The sequence below is a fragment of the Callithrix jacchus genome, chromosome 8 (assembly GCF_049354715.1).
Source record: "Callithrix jacchus isolate 240 chromosome 8, calJac240_pri, whole genome shotgun sequence".
Lineage (NCBI taxonomy): Eukaryota > Metazoa > Chordata > Mammalia > Primates > Cebidae > Callithrix > Callithrix jacchus.
In genome coordinates this window covers 60,762,501-60,785,839 of record NC_133509.1, presented here as the reverse complement: position 1 = coordinate 60,785,839, position 23,339 = coordinate 60,762,501, and the positions used below count along the sequence as shown (strand labels likewise).

The following is a 23,339-nucleotide window of genomic DNA, read 5'->3' as shown; positions in this document are numbered from 1 at the left end:
TAACAACTCAGGAGATGGTGTTTTCATAGTACTTAAAAAAATTCTAGCATTTCCATTGATTGACAAACTTTACAAGTAGAATATATTTTATTAGTTGATTTTATGATTGTTTTGATACTATCTGTAGGTCATTCTTCAAAAATGTAGTTATTTTTGAAAAATACAGGAAGATTATCTAAAACATTTATGTAATTCAGAATCATATTGTAATTTGACAAATGTTGAATAATATATTAAAATTATTAAACACATTTTTATTTTGTCTGAGTTGAGCTTCATTTAGGTGAGAAATGTTACTTTAATATTTTTGCTTTTTTAATAATACAAGGCTTTATGGGTTTATTTAAATATTAAACAAAAGCTTATCTGTTGAATGTATTTTTCATATAGTTGACTAACAAATTATTAAATTTGAGCTATATTTTCTAAATATATTAAATGTGGCCTTTACATATTATCTAATATAAGGCTATCAGAACTATTTTGCTGATTGATCCTAATACTTCTGCAACTTGAAGAAAGATTTAAATATAATAACTGGAAGCAAAACTTTTATTTAGGATGATATTTTATACTACAGGTTTGATGTTCATTTTATGCAATAATGTTCCCTTCAAACAAAAGTAGTTTATAATGCAAACATTTTTAGGCCCAATAAATTGGTTAGTAAAGTACACATCTCCAGTGATAAAACCCAGCACTTCTCTTTGAAGGAAATGGTACTACATAAAGTGAGAACCAAGCTTGTATTACAAATGCATGAAGTTTAAAAATATACTTACATTTTCACTCCACATACCTTATCTTTTACAGAGCTTTAATTATATAGTATAAAAACCTTTTAGGAAAACAACTGATTTTATGTTTTTAATATTTCTTTTGTACTTTATCATTCTGTCTTTTCCAAATGTATACATGAAAAACACTACCACAATAAAAATAAAACTAATGATTTTTCTTAGAGTAAAAAATCCTGGATCTAAAAAAGAAAACCTTCTTACTAATTTTGCCTTTGAATCTAAATTTGTATTTTCTTTCATTTATTCTTATATGAGCATGAGAATCTTTATAAAATGGTTTTTAAAGGTGAATTATGTATTTAAGTTACTAATATTGTATTTTTACTCTCTAGATAAAGTACCTTTACCTCTGCCAAATCTAAATTTTCCTATTTTGAAATAATAAATCATTTGTAATTTTATATTCTGTCCACTATACTCTGTTACACTGTTACTTATACTCTGTTTTCTTCTGTTCTTGTACAAAGAAGCATAATATCTCCTGGATATCATGAAGCAAGATATAAGAGAAGAACAAAACAAAATCCATAATTCATTGAAAGAATTGTAATCATCAATCTTTCATATTATTAATAGTTTGTAATTATTTTATCCCCAACAGTATGTTCCAGTAGATTCTAATCATGTAGCAGGGCAGAAGGAAATGTATTTTTTGTTGTTCATTTGTTTCTTGTCAATAGTCTCAATTAATTTAGCTTTGCTATACTGACTTATATCTGAAAGTGTATAACCAAGATAAGAAAATAGGTTCTAATATGACCATCTTAAGCTAATTGTAATAAAAAGAACAATGGATTGTCAATATGCAGAAAACCAAAAATAAAAAACACAGAGGAATTGAATACAAGGAGTTAAGTTTGAGCTGCATTTCCAATATTTAAAAATATTTTTTATTCCTTTTAAAATGATGACATGTTTTAGTAAATACTGAATTTTACTTTCTTAATCTTGAGACCCCTTAACACATTTCCATAGGTTAGACTGACAGACTCTGACTACAATGTTGTTATATAATAATTTCCTCCTTAAAAGCGAAAGACTGTCATATAAGAAGCCTTATAAAATGATGGTTAAGCCCAGGCATGGTGGCTCCCACTTGTAATTTCAACACTTTGGAAAACTGAGGCAGGAGTATCGCTTGCCTCAAGACCGTGTCTCTAAAAATACATATATTTTAAAAATTAACTGGATATGGTGGCACTTGCCCGTAATCCTGGCTATGTGGAGGCTGAAGGAGGAGAATTGCCTGAGTCCAGGAGTTCAAGGCTTCAGTGAGTCATCACCATGCCATTGCTCTCCAGTCTTGGGCCTTACCTTAAGTCTCAGTTTCCAATCTGTGAAATTCAAGTAATAATTCATCATAGGGTATCCTAAGAAAGTGTATAACCTTTCTTATGTCAGTTACCTCTTCTTAGAACAGTGGGTTGAATGTAATAAGCATCATATAAACGTTAGGTTATGTTTATTTAGTTTCTTAAACATCTGTCAAGTGATGATAAAGATTATTCTTTAACAGTAAATAATAAAGTAAATGGCTTATTAAAGCTTTTGAGTTTTGTCTTTAGAAAGTTGTAACAAGTTGTAACAGTTTTACAACTTGTATTTCTGTGCATGTGTTTCATATTGTAAGATACAAGTTTGATTATTTTTCTACACTTGGAATTTTAAATATGAAGCAGATATAAAGATATAGTAAATAGATCAAATTCTTTTTTTTTAAATTTATTGATTTAACTTTGGGTGCATACTATATCTGGCATTTCTCCCCACGTTATCCCTCCCCACCCTCCCCTCCCTTCCCACCCCCCACTGTTGCTCCCCTGCCTACCCCAACTGCTCACAGTGTGTGATGCTCCTCTCCCTGAGTCCCTATGTTCTCATTGTTCAACACCCACCTGTGAGTGAGATCAAATTCTTTAAAGCAACATGTTTAAACTTGCAAATAAAACTTAAAAAAACAGAATCAGTAGCATTCAATCAATTCTAAGTTATTAATACTAGGTTACCTAGTCACTCCATTAAGATTCAACAAAATGGTTTTGCTAATCTATCAGTGGTACCAAAAATTAAATTCTGGTTTTAACGTTAGGGTCCTTGTTGTTAGCTCTCCTGGAATTTTTCTGAAATTTCATGAAAAGCATAAAAAAATGATTTTAGAAATATTTGTTTATAAACATTTGTTTATTTACTGATAAGTTTGAAATTATATAATAAACATTTATCAAGATGTATAAAACACATGAAAATAAGTAACTCGTATATAGCACTCTTACTTTGGTTGCAGATAAATAAACATAACTGGTCTCACTTTAAATTCATGTCTACAAGTCTCAAATAGATTCTTAATTCTGTCATTCACAAGTTCATTCACCTTATTTTCTAGGTGACTATTTCACAAGTTCTCCTCTCTTTTCAACCCTGTATTAGTTAATTTTCTATTGCGCAGCACACATTTATTTTCTTATAATTTCTGTAGGTCAAAAGCCCAGGCATGACTTAAGCCAGGCAGGCTGAGCCCTTTGCTTGTGATCACAGGGCTGCAATCAGTGTCAGATGGGCTGCATTCTCATCTAGAGGTTTGACTAATGTGCTTCCAAGTTCATCCAGGTTGTTGTTGGCAGCATTCAATTTTTGTGTGTTTTTTTTTAACCTGTCTGGCTGAGGGCCACACTTAAACTGGCTATTAGCTATAGGCAACTCTCAGATTCTAGAGACCACCCACAGTGGCCTGCCACATAACCCTCTCCACAGGGCCTTCAATACCTGACTGTTTGTGTCTTGAAAGGCCAGTAAGAGACTCTCTCTTCATTGTGTGCCAGCAAAAATGGAGTCATGTATTGAATAAAATCACAGGAGTAACTTTCATACCTCCTTTACCCTACAACGTAATTTAATTATGCTAATGACATTAGATCACTTTTGCCATATTCCTATAGTTAAACATGTGTCCCAGTCGAACTCAAGGGGAGAAGATTGTATACATTGTAACACCAGTGTTTAGAGATCATGGAGTCTTCCAAGAATTGTCCCAACCACAACCCCCACAATGTTTCTTGCTTCTTTTTCTCTCCCAGCTAATGACCTTCCGACTTCCCTGAGAAAACTGAAGCAATCAAAAGTGAACTTCCACAAACTCATATTAACAAATACTTAATGAAGCAAGCAGCATTTATACTCATGTAGTCTGCCTTCTCATCAATTACCATACATGAATTTTCCCTGCTCTTGTCTAAAACCATTCATTTTACTTATCCATTAAACCTCATTCTTCCTTTACTCAAAAAATTCCTTCAGCAATTCTACCTTTTCTCTCTTCTTTTTCTGTCAAGTTTTTGCTCTCTACAGATTCATTCCTATCAGTGCCCAGCTATTTTTCTCTCATCTTAGAAAACCAAGCAAAACTTTCTTAATATCACTTCTCCCACCAGCTAATGCCCTATTTTGTCTACGCCTTTGTATTAGAACTTACAAAAGTATTGTCTCTATTCTCTAGCTTGCAGTGTCTGTCTTCCCATTCTTGAATCCACGTCAGTCAAGTTTTTTCCTCCACCATTCCATCAAAACTCTTTGCCAAGGACCTCAATGATGACTGCTTTGCTAATTCCAGTAGTCTGTTCTTAGTCTACGTATTACTTTGCCTACCAACAATATTTGTTAAAATGTATGACTTCCACCTCCTTGGTATACTTTCTTTACTTGGATTCCAGGATGCTACCTACATTTGATTTTCCTCCTGCTTGGTTCCACTTTGCTTCTTCTCAGAATCCTTTGCTAGTTTATTCTCTTATTCCTATCTACGTAACGATGAAGTGCTTCAGGTCTCAATACTTGGGAGTTCTTTTGAGTCTTTTATTTCTCCTGATCTATTACCTTGCCTTTTATATGTTGACATCTGCAAAATTTATGTCTCCATTGTGAGACAGATGTACAGTTACCTTAGTCCATTTTGTGCTGCTGTAACAGAATACCTGACATGGTAATTTATAAAGAACAGAAAATTTTTTCTCACAGCACTGAAGGCTGAGAAGTCCAAGATCAAGGCATTGGCATCTGACGAGGTCTTTCTTGCTGTATCTTGAAATTGCAGAAGACAGAAGTACAAAAAGGGGATGAACACTGTGATCCTACACGGCTGAAGAGCAGAAGAGAGAAAATTCACTCCTGCAAGCTCATTTTATAGTGTTATTAATCAAGCCCTCATGACTTAAACACCTCCCAAAAGGCCCCATACCTCCCAAAACTGTTGCATTGAGGATTAAGTTTTCAACACATGAATTTTGGAATGGACAAAAACATTCAAACCATAACAACCATAAACCAAAGAAGCTTGATCTTTATTATTCCTCACATATGCAGACTTATTACCTAATTTTATGTTCATAATTTTAAATTTTGTTTCCCAGAGATGTCCTCTAAAATTGTATATGCTTCAAGACCCACATAACTTGTGTTCCCCTTTATCTCTAGTCCAGATCTCACAGTGAAACTCCGGACTATATCCAGTTCCCCATTCAGCCTTTTCTCTTAACATATCTAATTGACATCTTAAATGCAGTAAGTCCCAAAACTATCCCTTACCTGTTCCTTTAAAAATAAGTTTGTTTTTTATTTCTTTACTGCCACCTGAAATAGTTTACTATTTCACTGAGTAAAAGCCAACATCTCCAAAATGACATTTGTTAACTTATAAGATAAGGCCTTTGCCACATTATCTTTTTATTTCCTGCCACTGGACTCCTCACTCATGTTGGCCCAACCGCACTGACATTTGCTGCTCCTTGTAAACATTAGGCATACCCTAACCTCAATATTTGTCTCTTGCTTTTCTCTACATGAAATTCTCTTATCATAGAGATCTGCTTGGCTAGCATCTTAATAACCTTCAAGTCTGTTCAAACTTCACCTACTCCATAGGACTTAACGACCTCCCTAATGTGGCAACCTAGCCTTCCCCTACCCCCATAATCCTGATTCGCTTTATCTTACTGTTTTTTAAGCTTTTTTCCTATGTCTCATGAATAGTGTATAGTATCATGTTTATTGTGTATTGTGTGTCTTACTCTCCTAGTAAATTGCATGAGGATAGGGTTTTCTTCTGTTTTATTCTTTGATGTATGTGAAGCATTAGCCTGGAACATAATAGGTTCTCAGTAAATATTTGTCAAATGACTAGCATTAGTTGAAATAATAGGCTTACAAGTCTATATGTTATAAAATTCTTTTTAATACAATATTTGGAATGAAATTTTGCATAGAAGTTCTCTCTAAAAATATAAACCAACTAGAAAAGAATAGGTTTAGTTGAATGAAGAAGTGAAGTTAAAAGAACATAGCCTTATTAGCTAGACATCTATTTCATGCCTGGTAGTATTCAGAGCACAATTTGAAAACCAGTTGGGCACTTGTATCAAATACAAATAATGTCATAATTCTCCAAAAAATATATAAAAATTAAAAATATATAAAAGAGCCAGGCACAGTGGCTCACACCTGTAATCCCAGCACTTTGGGAGGCCGAGGAGGGTGGATTACCTGAGGTCAGGAGTTCGAGACTAGCCTGACAAACATAGTGAAACCCAGTCTCTACTAAAAATACAAAAAATTAGCCAGGCATGGTAGTGGCGGGCTCCTGTAATTCCAGCTACTTGGGAGACTGAGGCAGGATAATCACTTGAACCCGGGAGGTGGAGGTTGCAATGAGCTGAATCTCACCATTGCACTCTAGCCTAGGCAACAAGAGTGAGACTCAATCTCAAAAAAAAAAAAAGAAAAAAAAACACAAAAATTAGCTGGGTGTGGTGGCACATGCCTGTAATCCCAACTACTTGGGTGGCTGAAGCAGGAGAATCACTTGAACTGGAAATGTGGAAGTGTCAGTGAGCTGAGATCACACCTTTGCACTCCAGCCTGGCCAACGAAGCAAGACTCCCTCTCAAAACAAAACAAAAAAAATACATATATATATGTATATACACATAATAATTTTTATTTCTTTCAGCATGCATGTGTGAGTAATGTGTTTGTATAGCTGATATCAAGATATTGTTAATTCAGAAATATATAAGAAGATCCTATAAATATTGTGACATCCATTTTTTAATGAATTTACAGACTTTGTTATGTATTTTAGATTTTATGTGCTTTGCTTTTCATTAGGATGAGTCTTATGAAATTGCTGATATTTGATTGTAATTTCCTATAGCTTAACCTAGTATGTATCATATACATATCAAAATGGCAGCCATTCCTAGGAATAAATTGAACCAAAAACACTGAATTCATATTAAATGAGATATAATTTTTATATAAGGGCATAAATACTTAATAAATGGATAAACTTACTATTATTTTGTAGGGAAGATTTTTTCTCTTGTTTTTGTAGGGAAGATTTAATATAGAAATATCAATTCTTTTTAAATTAAAATGTAAATTATAATTTTCATCATATTCCCATTTTCCTGGTTTTTGAGAGAAGTAAAATCATTTTAATATTCATATAAAAACAAATCCCTGATAATTACTATCAGTAAACTTAGAGTTATCAAGAAAATAGTAATTAATGAGATTACCCAGCATTAAAATTTACTATAAATGTCACAATAAAAGTGACATACAAATAGATACAATTGTTAAATGAAGTAAATAGATATTTCAGAAATAGATCCAAGTAAAGTCATGCATCATGGATATGTTCTGAGAAAAATATCATAAACGATATTGTGTGAACATCATAGAGTGTATTTGCACAAACCTACATGGTATAGTCCATTACAATAAACAGTTGCTCCTAGGCTACAAACCTATACAGCATGATGCTGTACCAAATACTGCAGGCAATTGTAACACAGTGGTATTTGTATATTGTCTAAACAATATAGCTTTGGCTACTACATCACTAGTATAGTCAATAGGAACTTTGCAGCTCCATTACAATCTCATGGCACTACCATATATGCGGTCTGTCATTGATGAAAACATCACTATGCGGCACATGACTATATATGGGAACTTAATGTGTGATAAAGAAAAACAGTGTGATCTAGGGATTTGGAGAAACGTGGTCTTGAGCCATAATATCTAGCTTCCAATCAAATCTTTGTTACATTTGGATTTTATAATGTGTGAGGCCACGTTTTTAATTTTGCCATCCATGTTTCTCATTGTAAAATGTGCGTACTTACCTCACAGAGTTGACATGACTTTTGAATGAATGAACAGAACACTGCCTGGTCCAGAGTACTATATAAGTGTAATTTTAATTCATTTTAAAAAAGGATATTTTATAAATGGTGCTGGTATATTGACTAAAAGAAAATAAATTTTCACCTCAAACAATATGCAGAAATATAAATCTTGGTGCATTCAAGATTGAAACTATAAGACCATTTGAAATTATGGTGTATGAAATCAAGGATGACTTAAGAAGGAAACACAAAACACAAAAGAATAAGTTACCTTGAGTATATAAACAATTATTATTTTTGACATAGCAGAATACACCATTAATAAGTAAAAGACAACAATATATTAGGAAAAAATATGTTCAACACATGACAATTAATTAGTATCTCTGCTATTGAAAGAACTCCTAGGTTCATGTGAAAACCCAATATAAAAATGAAAAGGCAGTTTACAGAGAAGGAAATGGAAATGTCCAATACAGATATAAAAACATGTTTAACCTCACCAGTCTTCGGGGAAATTGGAATCAACATCACATGATTGTACTATGTTAAATCTGATAGACAAAAGTGTATGTTTGTATATAATACACGTATCAGAAATGCAAAATATATGTGTGTGTTTACTTGTAAATCTAAAGTGCTGGCAAAGATAGAGGGAATAAATATGCTTGAATATACAAGAACGTATGTGTGATAAAAGTTGGAAAGTAATTTCACCCTTAACAGAAAAGTGACTAAATAAATTCTGATATCGCAGAATAGTATGTGGTGAAGCTATTTAAAATGCTGAGTTAGATCTGCATAAACTGGCCTAGAATAGTATCATACAATATGAAGAAAATTAAGTTGCTAAGAAACATTTGGCCCTATCTTTAATAGTCAAAAAATATTGTTCATCTGTTATTAGAGTGATGACAAAGAATATGAAAATTACTACATTTTCGTTCTTATATCTCTACATTGTTTTTGAAAAGTAACAAAGGATACAAAAGAGAATGGGAAAAAAATACTTACTTCAGTTGTGGTATATGCAATGTTTTAAGGAAGATAAAGTCATAATTTCCCAAGGGAAGATTGGTTGTCTTTGGCATTACATGTGCATTTAAGCTACCTGGCTTCTTGATTTCCTATTCTTTTGATGCTTTACTGAGGAATTTCAAGAAGGCTCACTGGGAAGAGGCTTCAGGCCTAGAGGAAGCACTTATTGACTGGCAGAGGGAGTGGCAGTTGCTTCATATTTTAAAGTAATGCCAAATTAAATGATAATTTATGCAATAGTATATATAATCTATGTAATAGTTTTATTTATCCTCTAGAGTTAATACATGAAAAATACTCAAACCTAGCTTTATATCCAAATTACCTATGTAGATTCTTAATTAATAGACCTAGGATGAGATTTTGCATCTATATTTGAAAAGTCAGATAAATATCTCATAAAGCCTCTTGAAATGTTTGGGAAACACTCTTTACTATATGATAAAAGCACATTAGTTGATAATAAATTGATAATTGTGTACTATGTGACACTGTCTCTTTTTTTCAACTGTTAATTCATCAAGACTTTACCATGAAATGACATACATACTTTGTTATTTGAAAAATACTAAATTTGTACAAAAGTTGAATAATAGGTATTAGTTTCAACCTTGAGAATAGTTGGAGTTTACTAATTAAAACAACTTAAATCTATGAAGGGCTTTTATACAAAGGATGGTTATCCTTTTAGATGTAGTTAGTGAATGTGAAGGCCTGGGACATTATTGTATACTACTGTAGACTTTATAAATACTATACACTTAGGGCACACTGAATTTACAAAAAACAAAAATCTTTTTTTCCATAATAAATTAACCTTAGCTTAATACTTTTGACTATTACTAAATACAGTTAGACGTTCTCTTAGAGATCTTTTTATGCAGATTACATTAGGAGTTTTTAAGGTGGTTTAGCAATATTCATGCCAAAATTTATGGATATGATTAATTAAGTGCTTCCTACCCATATTCATTTCATTGCAAACTTCTGAGTTTGTTCGTGTGGTGTAGTGTAGACAGTCTGTTATTCACACCAGTGATGGGAATCGGCTGTCAGTTAGGGCAAGTTAATAATACCACTGAAAGCAGCACACCTCTAATGTTTTCAGGTAAGTATTAGGTAAATACCAGGTTATGTGATCTCCCAAAATCTCTTTTAAATGGGTGATTTTATATGAAGACATTTTCAAGTTTATGAAAAGCCTAGAACTTTCAGATTTTCAGGTTAAAGAAAGTGGTACACATGAGGGGAAAGAGTTAATGGAATAGTCACTCTGTAACATTCCTTATTTTATGTCCCATATATGGCTGAGGCATTGGTTAAATGCATAGGTACTGTGTCTTGTATTGACTCATACTAGGTAGATTTGCAAGATTCTCTGGACCAGTTGGTAGGCAAAGGTGGTTTTTCTGTTTCATCAAAGTTTTCCCTGTAGCCATAGCTGCAGTAATTCTTGCATACAGCACGTTCTCAACATTATGTTCTCAGAACATATTGCATGCCTTTATATAACCAAACCACTTAATGTCTCCTTGTTCCACAATGTGTACTTTTCTTTTTTTTTTTAATTTTTTATTGGATTTTAGGTTTTGGGGTACATGAGCAGAGCATGCAAGACAGTTGCGTAGGAACACACATGGCAGTGTGCTTTTCTTTCCTTCTCCCCTTCACCCACATTTGGCATTTCTCCCCAGGCTATCCCTCCCCACCTCCCCCTCCCTCTGGCCCTCCCCTTTTCCCCCCAATAGGTCCATGTGTTCTCATTTTTCATCACCCACCTATGAGTGAGAATATGCGGTGTTTCATTTTCTGTTCTTGTGTCAGTTTGCTGAGGATGACGTTCTCCAGATTCATCCATGTCCCTACAAACGACACAAACTCATCATTTCTGATTGCTGCATAATATTCCATGGTGTATATGTGCCACATTTTTCCAATACAGTCTATTATCAATGAGCATTTGGGTTGATTCCAGGTCTTTGCTATTGTAAACAGTGCTGCAATGAACATTCGTGTACATGTGTCCTTATAGTAGAACGATTTATAGTCTTTTGGATATATACCCAGTAATGGGATTGCTGGGTCAAATGCAATTTCTATTTCTAAGGCCTTGAGGAATCACCACACTGTCTTCCACAATGGTTGAACTAATTTACACTCCCACCAACAGTGGAAAAGTGTTCCTTTTTCTCCACATCCTCTCCAGCATCTGTTGTCTCCAGATTTTTTAATGATCGCCATTCTAACTGGCGTGAGATGGTATCTCAATGTGGTTTTGATTTGCATCTCTCTGATGACCAGTGACGATGAGCATTTTTTCATATGATTGTTGGCCTCATATATGTCTTCTTTCGTAAAGTTTCTGTTCATATCCTTTGCCCACTTTTGAATGGGCTTGTTTGTTTTTTTCCTGTAAATCTGTTTGAGTTCTTTGTAAATTCTGGATATCAGCCCTTTGTCAGATGGGTAAACTGCAAAAATTTTTTCCCATTCTGTTGGTTGCCGATCCACTCTAGTGACTGTTTCTTTTGCCATGCAGAAGCTGTGGAGTTTCATTAGGTGTGTGTGTATAGAGTTCAACAGTTTTTATTTTTCAAGCAAAGCCATATATAATTGAAAATACTCTTATTCAGTTACTCTTTAACAATATCTTTGAAAAAGAAAACTTTTTATTACCTGGATTCAAATTGCTTTTAGCCAAGTAACAGAAGGTTAAAAATTAGCATGTTTTTATATATGATTTATTAAATACTATAAATTAGCTATTTCATACATACATATATAAAGAATGTAGTTTTGTGACTAATAGTCCAGTTTGTTAAATTGCAGATGTGCTTCAGTAACCTTTTCTCTGTTAATAAATGGTTATATGGTTATTTATGTCAAGTATTAAATAATTTATAACATTTTCACTTTCTTAATGACAGTCATTGGTGATGGTACATAATCAACCTCCCATTACTAGTAAGATACAGAAATACAGGCATTTTTAAAAAGAAATATTGCCTTTAGGAAAACTGCTGGTGAAATTAAAATAAGAAATATATAATTCACCCAATTAGTAAATATAAAACACCTATTAGCAACTATAAGTAATCATGTCAAAATATGGCATATCAGACTTTTCAACTGATAATAATATTTAATTTTAATGGTAAAAATGACTTAATCAAAAATGTATAAAGGTACAATAAAAATCCAAATTGTAAAAGTTTTCCTTATAACTTAATTACCTTGTTACATAAGTTTATAAATGGGGATGTATTTTCAAACATAGTTGAGACATTTACTTCTAATGTTACCTTATTTATTAGTTTGATTATATCATAGTATTAATCCATAAACAACTCAAAATTTTAAAAAGCCCTTTATTCCTAAATTAATTTTATTTTGTAACACAGAGAGTGCTTTTTATAAGCAGGCATTCAGGTTAAATGCACGGTTTTCATTTAAAACTTTGATTTTGAGTTTTCTTGGTTAAAAATTTTAAAATATTTTATAGACATTCTTTCCTGTCATTTATCAACTCACTATTTTATAGGCATGCCTATTTTACAGTCATTTGCTTAATGATGGACTTACATTCTGAGAAATGCAGCATTAGCTGTTTTTGTCATTGTACAGACAGCAAATAATATACTTACACAAACCTGAAAGGTATAGCCTAATACACTCCTAGGCTCTTGGTATAACCTATTACTTCTAGGTTACAAGTATGTACAGCATGTTGTTACTTTACTGAATACTTGAGACAGTCTCAATGTTAACTATTTGTACATCTAAACATATCAAAAAAGGTGCATTAAAAATACAGAATAAAAGATAAAAAAATGATGCTCCTGTATGAGGAACTTACCATGAATAGAATTCAGAGAGCTAGAAATTGCTCTGGATGAGTCAGTGAGTGAGTAGTGAGTGAATGTGAAGGCCTGAGATATTGCCATACATACTGTAGACTATATAAACCGTGTACGCTTAGGACATACTAATTGCATAAAGATAAACTTTCTTTAATAATTAACCTTAGGTTTCTATAACTTTTTTGCTTTTTATATTTGTTAATATTTTTCTTTTTGGCTCCTTTGACTTTGAAACACTTAGCTTAAAACACAAATATATTGTCCAAAAAGATTTTCTTTCTTTTTCCTTATTCTGTAAACAGTTTTCTTTTTTCTTTCAGCATTTATTTTAGGTTTGGGGGTATGTGTACAGGTTTCTTACATGGGTAATTTGCATGTCATTGAGATTTGGTGTATGAATGATCCCAGAGAGTGAGCATAGTGTCCGAGAGGAAGTGCTCAGCCTGCTTCCCCCTCCTAGCCTCTCACTTTGGGAGTCACCAGTGTCTATTGTTATCATCTTTATGTCCATGTTTACTCAATGTTTACCTACCTCTTATAAGTGAGAACAAGCAGTATTTAGCTTTCTGTGTCTGCATTAATTTGGCCTCCAGCTACATCTTTGTTGCTGAAAAAGAACATAATTTCCTTCCTTCTTACGACTGTGTAGTATTCCATAGTGTATATATACCACATTTTACTTATCCAGTCTACCATTGATGGGCATCTAGGTTGATCCCATGTCTTTGCTATTTTGAACAGTGTTGCGATGAACATACTAGTACATGTGTCTTATTTGTAAAGTGACTCATTTTCCTTTGCATATATACCCAGTAGTGAGATTGCTGGGTCAAATCGTAGTTGTTTTAAGTTCTTTGAGAAATCTCCACACTGCTTTCCACAGTGAATGAACTAATTTACATTCCCACCAGTGATATATAAACGTTCTCTTTTCTCTGCAACCTCTCCAACATCTGTTATTTCCTGACTTCTTAATAACCATTCTGACTGGTGTCAGATGATATCTCATTGTGGATTTGATTTTTATTTCTCTAACAATTAGTGAGGTTGAACATTTTTTCATATATATGTTGGCCACATGTATGTCTTCTTTTGAGATTTGTCAGTTCATGTCCTTTGCCAGTTTTTAATGGGGTGGTTTGTTGCTGTTTTTATTTAATTTCTTTTCATTTTGTCTTACTTTTAAAACTTTTTAATTAAAAATTAAGACACATAAACTGAGACACACACATGTTAGCCTAGTCCTATGCAGGGAGGGTATCATCAGTGCCATTGTCTTCCACCTCCACTTCCTGTCTCACTGAAAAATCTTTGGGGGCAGTAATACACAAGGACCTATCCTCTCCTATGATGACAATGCGTGGGGGCAATAACAATGCGTTCTTCTGGATTACTTCCTGAAGGACCTGCCTGAGGCTGTGTTACAGTTAACTTTTCTTTTTTAATAAGTAAATGGAATACAGTCTAGAATAATTATAAGAAGTATAGTGTAGTAAATATATCAGCCAGTAACAGTCATTTATCATCCTCAGGTATTATGTACTGTACATAATTGTATGTGCAATACTTTGTGTACAACTAGCAGAGCAGTAGGTTTGTTTACACCACCAGCATCACCACAAACATATAAGTAATGCCTTGTGATAGGACATTAACAAGAGTTACAATGTCACTAGGTGATAGAAATTTTTCAGCTCCATTATAACCCTATAAGATCACCATTGTATACATGGTCTGTTGTTGACCCAAACTTTGTTATTTGGTGCATGACTGTATATACATTTAAATATTTTTTTTATTTTTACTATATACCACTGGACTGTAAACCCTATGAGAGTAGAGCTCTTATCCTTTTTATTTATCCCTGTATCCACAACATTTGGAATTATATCTGGCATGTAGTAGCCACTCAATAAATAATTGTGCAATAAATTCTATAAATGTGCTAAAATTATTTTTTAATTGTTCTACTTTGGAGGATTCATTTATTCTGCAGCCCAATTTTGGACAATTGTTCCATTTCCTTTTGTTACACTGCTTTTAAAAAAATAAGACAAAGTGTATATGGTAAGAGAAAAAAGCTCATCTGAAATACAATCTCTGTTGCTCCCTTTCTGTTCTACCTGAATATAATTATATACTTTTACATTACTTAACCCAAACTGCATATATAGATATTCAACTTTGCATTGGTATTTTCTGCATCTTTATAATTTCATATAGTGCCCTCATATGTCTTTTCTATATGACATTCTTTGTTTTGACTTTTAAACACTTAGCCTAAAACAATAGTACATTATACAATGTACTAATATACATTGTACAGTGTTCTCTGTTTTGGAAATTTTCCCAGAATTGCAGAAGGAGAGAAACAAAGTGAAAGATTATACTCATTTCATAACTTGATGAATACTACAGTATGATTTGCAAAACACAATATATACTGACAGACACCAACATTTTAAAATGAAAGAGTTTTTAATAGTTTAACCCCTCCCTGATTTATATTTGGTTTATTTTTTACTTAATGATCAATTTTGCTACTCTACCTTGAATATCTTTGATTATTTTAGCAATGAAATATTTTCCTACTTGATTCTTTAATTTACACTTTGTTTCACTTTACTTCCCCCTAAATAACTTCACCTATTTTTATGACTTTAAATACAACTTATATGTTAACTTCCAAGTTTCTCCTGACCTCCAGACCCATAATCAACACTTAACATGGCATCTGCACTTGGATGTCTGATAGGCATTTTAAGCTTAAAATGGCTAAAATAGAATTTCTTCTGTCCTCATCTTTCACCCCTTTTCCACCAACTACTTCAATGGACATAACCCTATTTTCTTATTTTAATTTGAATGTTTAATTTACAACATTAAATCAAAAACAGTTTTCATTTCAAATATTGAAATACATTGAATACATTTTTGCTAATTAAGAATACATTTTTTGCTTATTAAGAACTCTGAACCTGTGTTTTATTATATGTGTCCTGAAAGAGTTGGGCTAAAAAGAAGTGATTTAAAATGATCTCAAAGAGCTTTTTGATAATTTGACACATGATGATAAAGACTCATAGGCCTTTCATCAATATAAACTCAATATAATAAAATCTGGTTTAGTAAGCATTAAGAAGACAATACCCCAAATTATTTTCATTTTTAAATAATGGTCCTTCCTGCAATAATTTTATTACTATTATTATTATTACTGTTTTGAGACAGAGTCTATGTCACCAAGCTGAAGTGCAATGGCACAGTCTTGGCCCACTGCAACCTCTGACCTCCAGGTTCAAGTGATTCTTTGGCCTCAGTCCCCCGAGTAGCTGGGACTACAGGCACACACCACCACACCCAGCTAATTTTTGTATTTTTAGGAGAGACGAGATTTCACCATGTTGCCCAAAATGGTCCCGATCTCTGACCTAGTGATCTGCCCGCCTAGGCCTCCCAAAGTGCTGGGATTACAAAATAGTTTATTATTTTATGGCCTTCATAGTGTTTTCACAGTTATTTTACTTCTAGTAATTTTCTTTTTTGAAGTAATTATGTCTAGAGTGCTCATCATCTCAACATAACAGGAATAGGTTGAAGTCCTTCTCTTCTGTTCATCCTTCACCTGAAAAGCATAGATTTTTTTTATATTTTTCTTATTCCTAAGTTAAATCCCTCTTTGGGATATAGTGTGGTGTATCTTTAAATTTTGAATAATGCTTCAGGGGTAAAGTGAAAGAATGTGTTAAATGGAAAAATAAGTAAGTTAAACTTTTGTCTTTAGAAAATTGAGTAACTCAGTGGGGAGTTGAAGGAGAGGTTCATTGAAGAGTTTTGAACAGAATTTTCTCATAATGCTAAAATAAAGACTTATCCTCAGTCTTACTAAGTTGCCTGATTTTATAGATGATGAAACTAAAGTGATTTGAGAAAGGTCACATACCAGGGCCAGGGTGAGACCCCATATCTATTAACAACCAATTCCATATTTTTATTATACTACACTATGCCTTAGAGAGGATAAAATAGTAGGACTGAACAATAGCACATAATAGGACATATAGATCTAGGGAGCAGGACAACTCACAGATAGCTCCCAGGTTTAAAATCTGAGTTGGCAGGGAGTAGAGGGTAAAAATGCTTGAGACAAGGCAGCATGGTATTTTATGAGAGATATTAGACATTGCTCTGAAAACTGTTCTGCCTTTGATTTGGTTACCAAAAATAGATTAAACAGACTAGTGAAAAGTTAGAAAAACTCCTTTTAAATTCCTTTGGATAATCACTGCATTCACACAGGCAGTTATTTATCTAAGTCTGTGATGAAAAAAACATATACCATTTTTTCAATTAGTTATGTACTACGATTCAATGTAGAGTCCCCAAAATGGCACATGTATCTCCAGTGGATGCTACTAAGTGGAGCCTCAGTAGCCTAAATTGTAATACATTGGGAAAATAAAAGGCATTTGTCTGGTTAGATTATGTAGTGAATATCTTGGTAAAAAGTAAATTAATTTACTTGTCTTTTCTTACCAGAACTATGATATCTTGACTATTAGGTTTAAGAGATAAACTGAAATGTCAGTATTTTGATAGGCAAATAATACATGATATAACAAGAAGGTAAAAATATTTCAAAGATACTCTTTGGTTGGTTACAAATTATAGATGCCCCCTAAATTATAGAAATTATTGTAATTCAACTCAAATTCCTTTAAGCAAAAAAGGGAGTTGTATTTCCTCTGTGCTGGCTTTAGACATGGTTAGATTCAGATGCCAAAATACTGTTAAAGTTTTTCCCCTTTTATTTCTGCAGTCTCATTTTTAATCTAAATTAACTTTATTTTCAGGCAGGTTCTTCTTCTCATAATAGTGGTAAGGTAGCCACTAGCAATGCCAGGCTGGTGTCCTATTAGATTAGAAACATAAATATCTCTTTACCAACAAGTTCACCAAATTCTCAGACTCTTGTTTGGCCATCCTGTGTCATGTGCTCAACCCCAAACCAGTAAAGGTTATGGATGTGAATATAGCAAGCAATAGGTCAGATCTGGATCATGTTTTCACTTCTAAAGCAAACTTACCCAACCTGTGCCCCAAGATGGCTTTGAATGTGGCCTAACAAATTCATAAACTTTCTTAAAACTTTTATGATTTTTTGGTATTTTTTAAGCTCTTCAGCTATCGTTAGTGTTAGTGTATTTTATGTGTGGCTCAAGACAATTCTTCCAATGTGGCCCAGGGTAGCCAAAAAATTGGACACCTTTGTTCTAGAGGTATGGAGGATTATCAGCTTTACCTGAGGCACATACACTAAGAATGAGAAGGGGTGTTTGCCAAAGGAAAACTTCGGCTCTGTTGCCAGAAGAAGAATGATTGGATACCAGTTGAATGACTGAGTGAGTAAAATAACAGGTGTCCACTATTGATAGGAAATGCTTTATAAATGTAATGTCATATATATGTAGTAAATATGGCATCCCTAAATAATTCATACTATTAATTGGAAGCTCTCAAATTATAATGGAACTTGTTTTGCATTTGTTTTAACATATGGTTTTATTAAATAGCTTATGATTTTCTCACATGATGATGAAGTAATATGATGCCTATAGACATTTTCATTCCTTTATAATCATAAAACTATAATCAGTTGGAGTTCTTATTTGCAGAAAGAGTAAATTGATCTTAATGTCTGTTTTTAATTAGAAACATGTCAATATTAAAACCTATTTATGTGGTATTTTTAAAACTCAGAGTTCTTATAGAAGTTCTTTTATAATCGCAAATAGAGAAATTGTAATTTTATTACTTTGTTTCTGAAAAAGAGTTGATGCTAATGTAATTAGTGTAATTATATTGTTAATCTTAGCTCATATTTATTTGATATAACAAATAAGTTGTAAGTCTAGAATAAGGAAAATTTAAGTAAAAATTCTTTTACTTTGTAAGAAATATTATTAAGCTGGGTGCAGTGGCTCACACCTGTAATCCCAGCTGCTCAGGAGGCTGACCCAAGTGGATCACTTGAGCCCAGGAGTTCAAGGCTACAGTGAGCTGTGGTTCTGCTATTGTGTTTCAGCCTGAGTGGCAAAGGGAGAACCCCTGAAATAAATAAATAAATAAATAAATAAATAAATAAATAAATAAATAAATAGAATTATTTAATCAGTTCATCACTGCTAAAGTTAGTTTAGATTTGAAACAGTAACTGTCTGACACAGAAATAACAGTGATCAAATTTATGGAAATATTTCGTTGTGAAAAAATAGTGTACTGATATTACACATGTGAAAGGCCATTAGGGAAATATCTTCATCTCTCAAGGATTTTCTTACCTATCCTTTCTTTGTCCAGTTAAACTTTGTGTCTCCTTTATAGCCTTTATATACTTTGCCACACTCTTAAGACTCCTGCACTGAAAGACCCTCATTTTCTACAACTATCTATTAGCTCTTTAAAGGCATGAACAATGTCATGTCCCTTATCTTCAGTTTTCAACGCAGGGCTTGGGCCATTCAGTATGCATTTATAAATGATTAGGTGGATGCTAGCAAATATAGTCATAACTCTGAAGGGAAATCTGATTTGTAACTGTCAAGAACATATCTGATTTAGGTTTGTACATGTTGTATAGCAAATAATTTGTATGCCATTTATCAGTTTTTTAATCCCAATTCTTTAGTAATAAGTATATGTGTATTTATGTCAGCCAGAGCATTAACAGACTTCACCAATGAAAACAAATCCTTGTATACTATTAGAATTTGCTATTTATCATTTCAGTTGGAATGTATATAATATCAATGTATAGACATTTGCTTTGGTAAATGCCTATAAGAAGAGAAAATCTATCTTACATGATTCTTTTTGCTTCTCATCTGTTTTTTCTTACCAGTATTCAATTGTCCACCATCTTGAAGCTTCCATGTTTTTCTGTCCCACTTTTTCTTAACTCTGGCCTGACACTTAAAATGTAAATATAACACTACTCTTCTTGTTATATTATTTAAATGAATTTCATTTTTCTTTTTTTCTCAACTTCTTTTCAGAGAGTCTGCTTCCTATCTCTGCCCATATTAGATTAATATTGTGTGCAAATAGATATGGATATATTTTTTAATTCTTCAGAGAAAAAAGACTGTAAGGCAAAGAAAAGTCTCACATTCTTTCATCAAAAATAAAAATTGGATGATAAATGCTTTGTGTAAGCTATTAAGTGTTTACATTTATTTAAATTTTGACTTTAATTTTTTTAAATTTATGTTTCCATTATTTTTTTTAACTTGGCAATCTTATACAAAATAGCCTATTATTGTCTGAAGTTAGAAAATGCTGTAAATTATAAATACTAATTTGCAAACATTGAGCCTGCTCTTAAGTCATAACACACCTTTAGTTTTTTAATCTTGTCAGCAAAATTTGGGGCCACATCAATATTTGATTAACCACTGATTGTGGTTGACAGATTTTTTTTATGTAAGATTCTTTGAAATGGTTAAATACTAAAATTCAGAAGATAGTATTAACTACATAAAAGTGCCTTAATAAAAAGATAGATATTGTCATACAACTCTTCAATTTTCAAAAATATGGATATTTTTGGAAGATGTTTACTGTCATAAAAAGTTATATATATTTCTGAATTATATATTATTTTAAAACTTTTTAGTGTTGGCCGTTGCAGTGGCTCACGCTTGTAATCTCAGTATTTTGGGAGGCTGAGGTGGGCGGATCACCCAAGGTCATGAGTTTGAAACCAGCCTGGCCAACATATAGTGAAACCCCATCTCTACTGAAAATACAAAAGTGTTCTGGGTGTGGTGGCACACACCTGTAGTTCCAGCTACTTAGGAAGCTGAGGCAGGAGAATGGCTTTAACCTGGAAGTCGGAGGTTGCAGTGAGCCGAGATTGCCCCACTACACTCCAGCCTGGGCGACAGAGCAAGACTGTCTCTCAAAAAAATAAATACATAAAATTTTGAGTATTGAAAAGAAGGAAAAATAATTAAAGGGTTTTTTCCTGATTTTTAAAAAAGACAAGCTAATGTTTAATAATATAAGTGCAATGCTCACATGTGCAAGTTGTTTTGCATAATAGTTTTAGCATTAAAAAGAAAAAACTATGTGAACAAATATATATAGTGTGAGACTTAATGTGCCATATAGTAGGAATTAATATCTTCACACATTTTATGGAGTGAGTGATATATAAAGTTATTCATTAAATTTCATTACCTTTTAGATTATCAGCCTATACTTAACCTTTTCTGTGCTGTTCTGCTTCTGGGTGGTTATCATGCAGGAAACCATTACATTGAACAAGACAAAATTAATTAATTATAATTTAAAATATTCTAAGACTAGCTCTTTTGAAAGTCTTAATCGATTAATACATTTTTCTTCATTAAAAAATATGTTAAAGTACTGCAGTTTGCCAGTACATAATGTTTTCAATAATATTTTGTTACAAAAAAGTTACCAGTTTTGAAAAGAATTGCTTATTCATAAAATACAATTATATTTAACATTCAGATACTTAAACCCTTAAAAGTGCATTTTCTCAGTATTTCATGTGCACAGGATAAAAATAAAGATGACTGTAATCCATTTTTATAACTGGTATAGGACATGATCATGGCTTAACTTTCTCATTGTAACACATTAACTTTTCAGACAATTTTCTACAGAAAGGAAGTCTGTGAACAAAATTAACAAATATAAAAATACTTCAGTTTATTTATTGAAACTGAAAGCACTTAATCAGGGAATAAGAAGGATATATTTGACATTCCTAAGAAAACTTAGACTATGTCTTGAAATTTCTAAGTTCTTGAAAACTTAGACTATTTGCCATAAAATGAAATGATTATAAAAACAAATTGTAATGAAACAAAATTAAAATTAGTTCATGGCTTAAATTGTATGGAAATAAAATGTGTGTGTGTGTGTGTGTGTGTGTGCATATAATATATATACATATATTTATGAGGTGACTTGGTTTAGAATTTGCATTTATACTTTCTCTGCCTGCTACCTTCTAGAACAAAATTTCCTAAAATGCATGGCTGTATTTCTTTAAAATATTCTTATCCAAATCTGTGTTTTAAAGATAGCATTAGAGATACTTGCTAAAAATTAGCTAATGAAATTCCTACTAGAATTTCTCAAACAACTAAATATGCTGCTCAAATTTTAGCACATTTTTTTTAGCCTGCCCATTTTAATGTCTGGAACAAGGAAAGCAATTACTTCAGTGCTTTGTCAGTGACACAACAATCACAAGTTCTGACCTACCCAATGAGACATGAAACATTGTTATATGTATCATTATGCTTCCAAAATATAATTTTAAATGTTAGTGTCTATATTTTAATTTTAGGGATGATAGAAATGTCATATTGATTTGATATTTCTTTTAATAGTTTTTTATTGTGATTAAATAAGTCAAATATGGTGATTTTTGTGTGTTTTAATACAAATAAAGATGTCTGTATTGGTTATATTGGATTAAGTATTCATGTCACTTCAGTAATTTTTCAGTATTCTCTGAAAATATGGTAGTACCATTTGATAAGATGATAGTAAGCCCTAATTTAAAAATGTAGCTATGATAGCCAAAAAAGGGAATAATTAGACCAATTATTTTACAAATATAGATAGTGCAGCTTAGTAATACAGTTCTTAAATAGGCTTCATCTACCCCAAGCCCTTGAAAAATTTAAAAGTATTTATAAATCACTCATTATTAAGTTATATTTTGTCTATCAGTTTAAATGAAAATACTAATAATTTTACTGATCTTTCTCTCTGAAAACAGTCATGAAACAAGTAAGGTATTTTTAATTAAAAAATTACTGGGTGATAAGGAACATGAAATTAATGTTTTGAAGGGACTCAAGCTTGAACTTTCCTACTGTTATCTTTATTAATTTTGTCTTTTAATTCTGCATTATTTGTTTTTTAAATGTTTTAGAGCAAAGCATTTTCTTAAAGTTACAATAGATGAAGAATCATCAATAGCATTGAGATTTTTGGAGCTATATAAAAATGTTACCATAGATGTATAGTTATGATTCCCTCTTGTTAACATACTAATTTCTTATAAATTCTATTGCAAAATGCACAGTGACTCAAGGAAAATTTTTACTTAATAATTTTAACTTGAAAATTTATTTTTTTCTTTAAAAATTTTAATTTTACAGGATAATTATTAAAGTGTGATAAAAGTCACTTGAAAGTTGTGATATTTCTGTCTTTCATAATTTATGTTTAAACTAATTTTCAATTTATTATTTTACTTTTCTAGGATAGCAAAGTAATATAATGTATGTGCACAAAACAGAAGTATTATTTATACGTATTTTTTTTAATTACAGGTAAAGATTATAGTTCCCAACAGCACAGCAGGTCTGATAATAGGGAAGGGAGGTGCTACTGTGAAGGCTATAATG

At 32.3% G+C, this 23,339-nt stretch overlaps 1 protein-coding gene across 5 annotated transcripts in view; it reads left to right on the top strand.

Annotated features, from left to right (window-relative positions):
* Positions 1-23,339, top strand: part of NOVA1 (NOVA alternative splicing regulator 1) — a 137,351-nt gene that overhangs the window by 111,014 nt on the left and 2,998 nt on the right. For 4 of the 5 annotated variants that reach the window (XM_002753696.7, XM_002753695.7, XM_035260247.3 and 1 more), the window contains one exon: positions 23,265-23,339. This exon is cut by the window's right edge and continues 2,998 nt beyond it. In XM_002753696.7, the coding sequence (XP_002753742.1) occupies positions 23,265-23,339 (75 nt within the window). Of the gene's footprint in view, positions 1-1,267; positions 2,764-23,264 lie in introns of those variants that run through there. The other variant, XM_009005860.5, reaches the window with a different exon arrangement.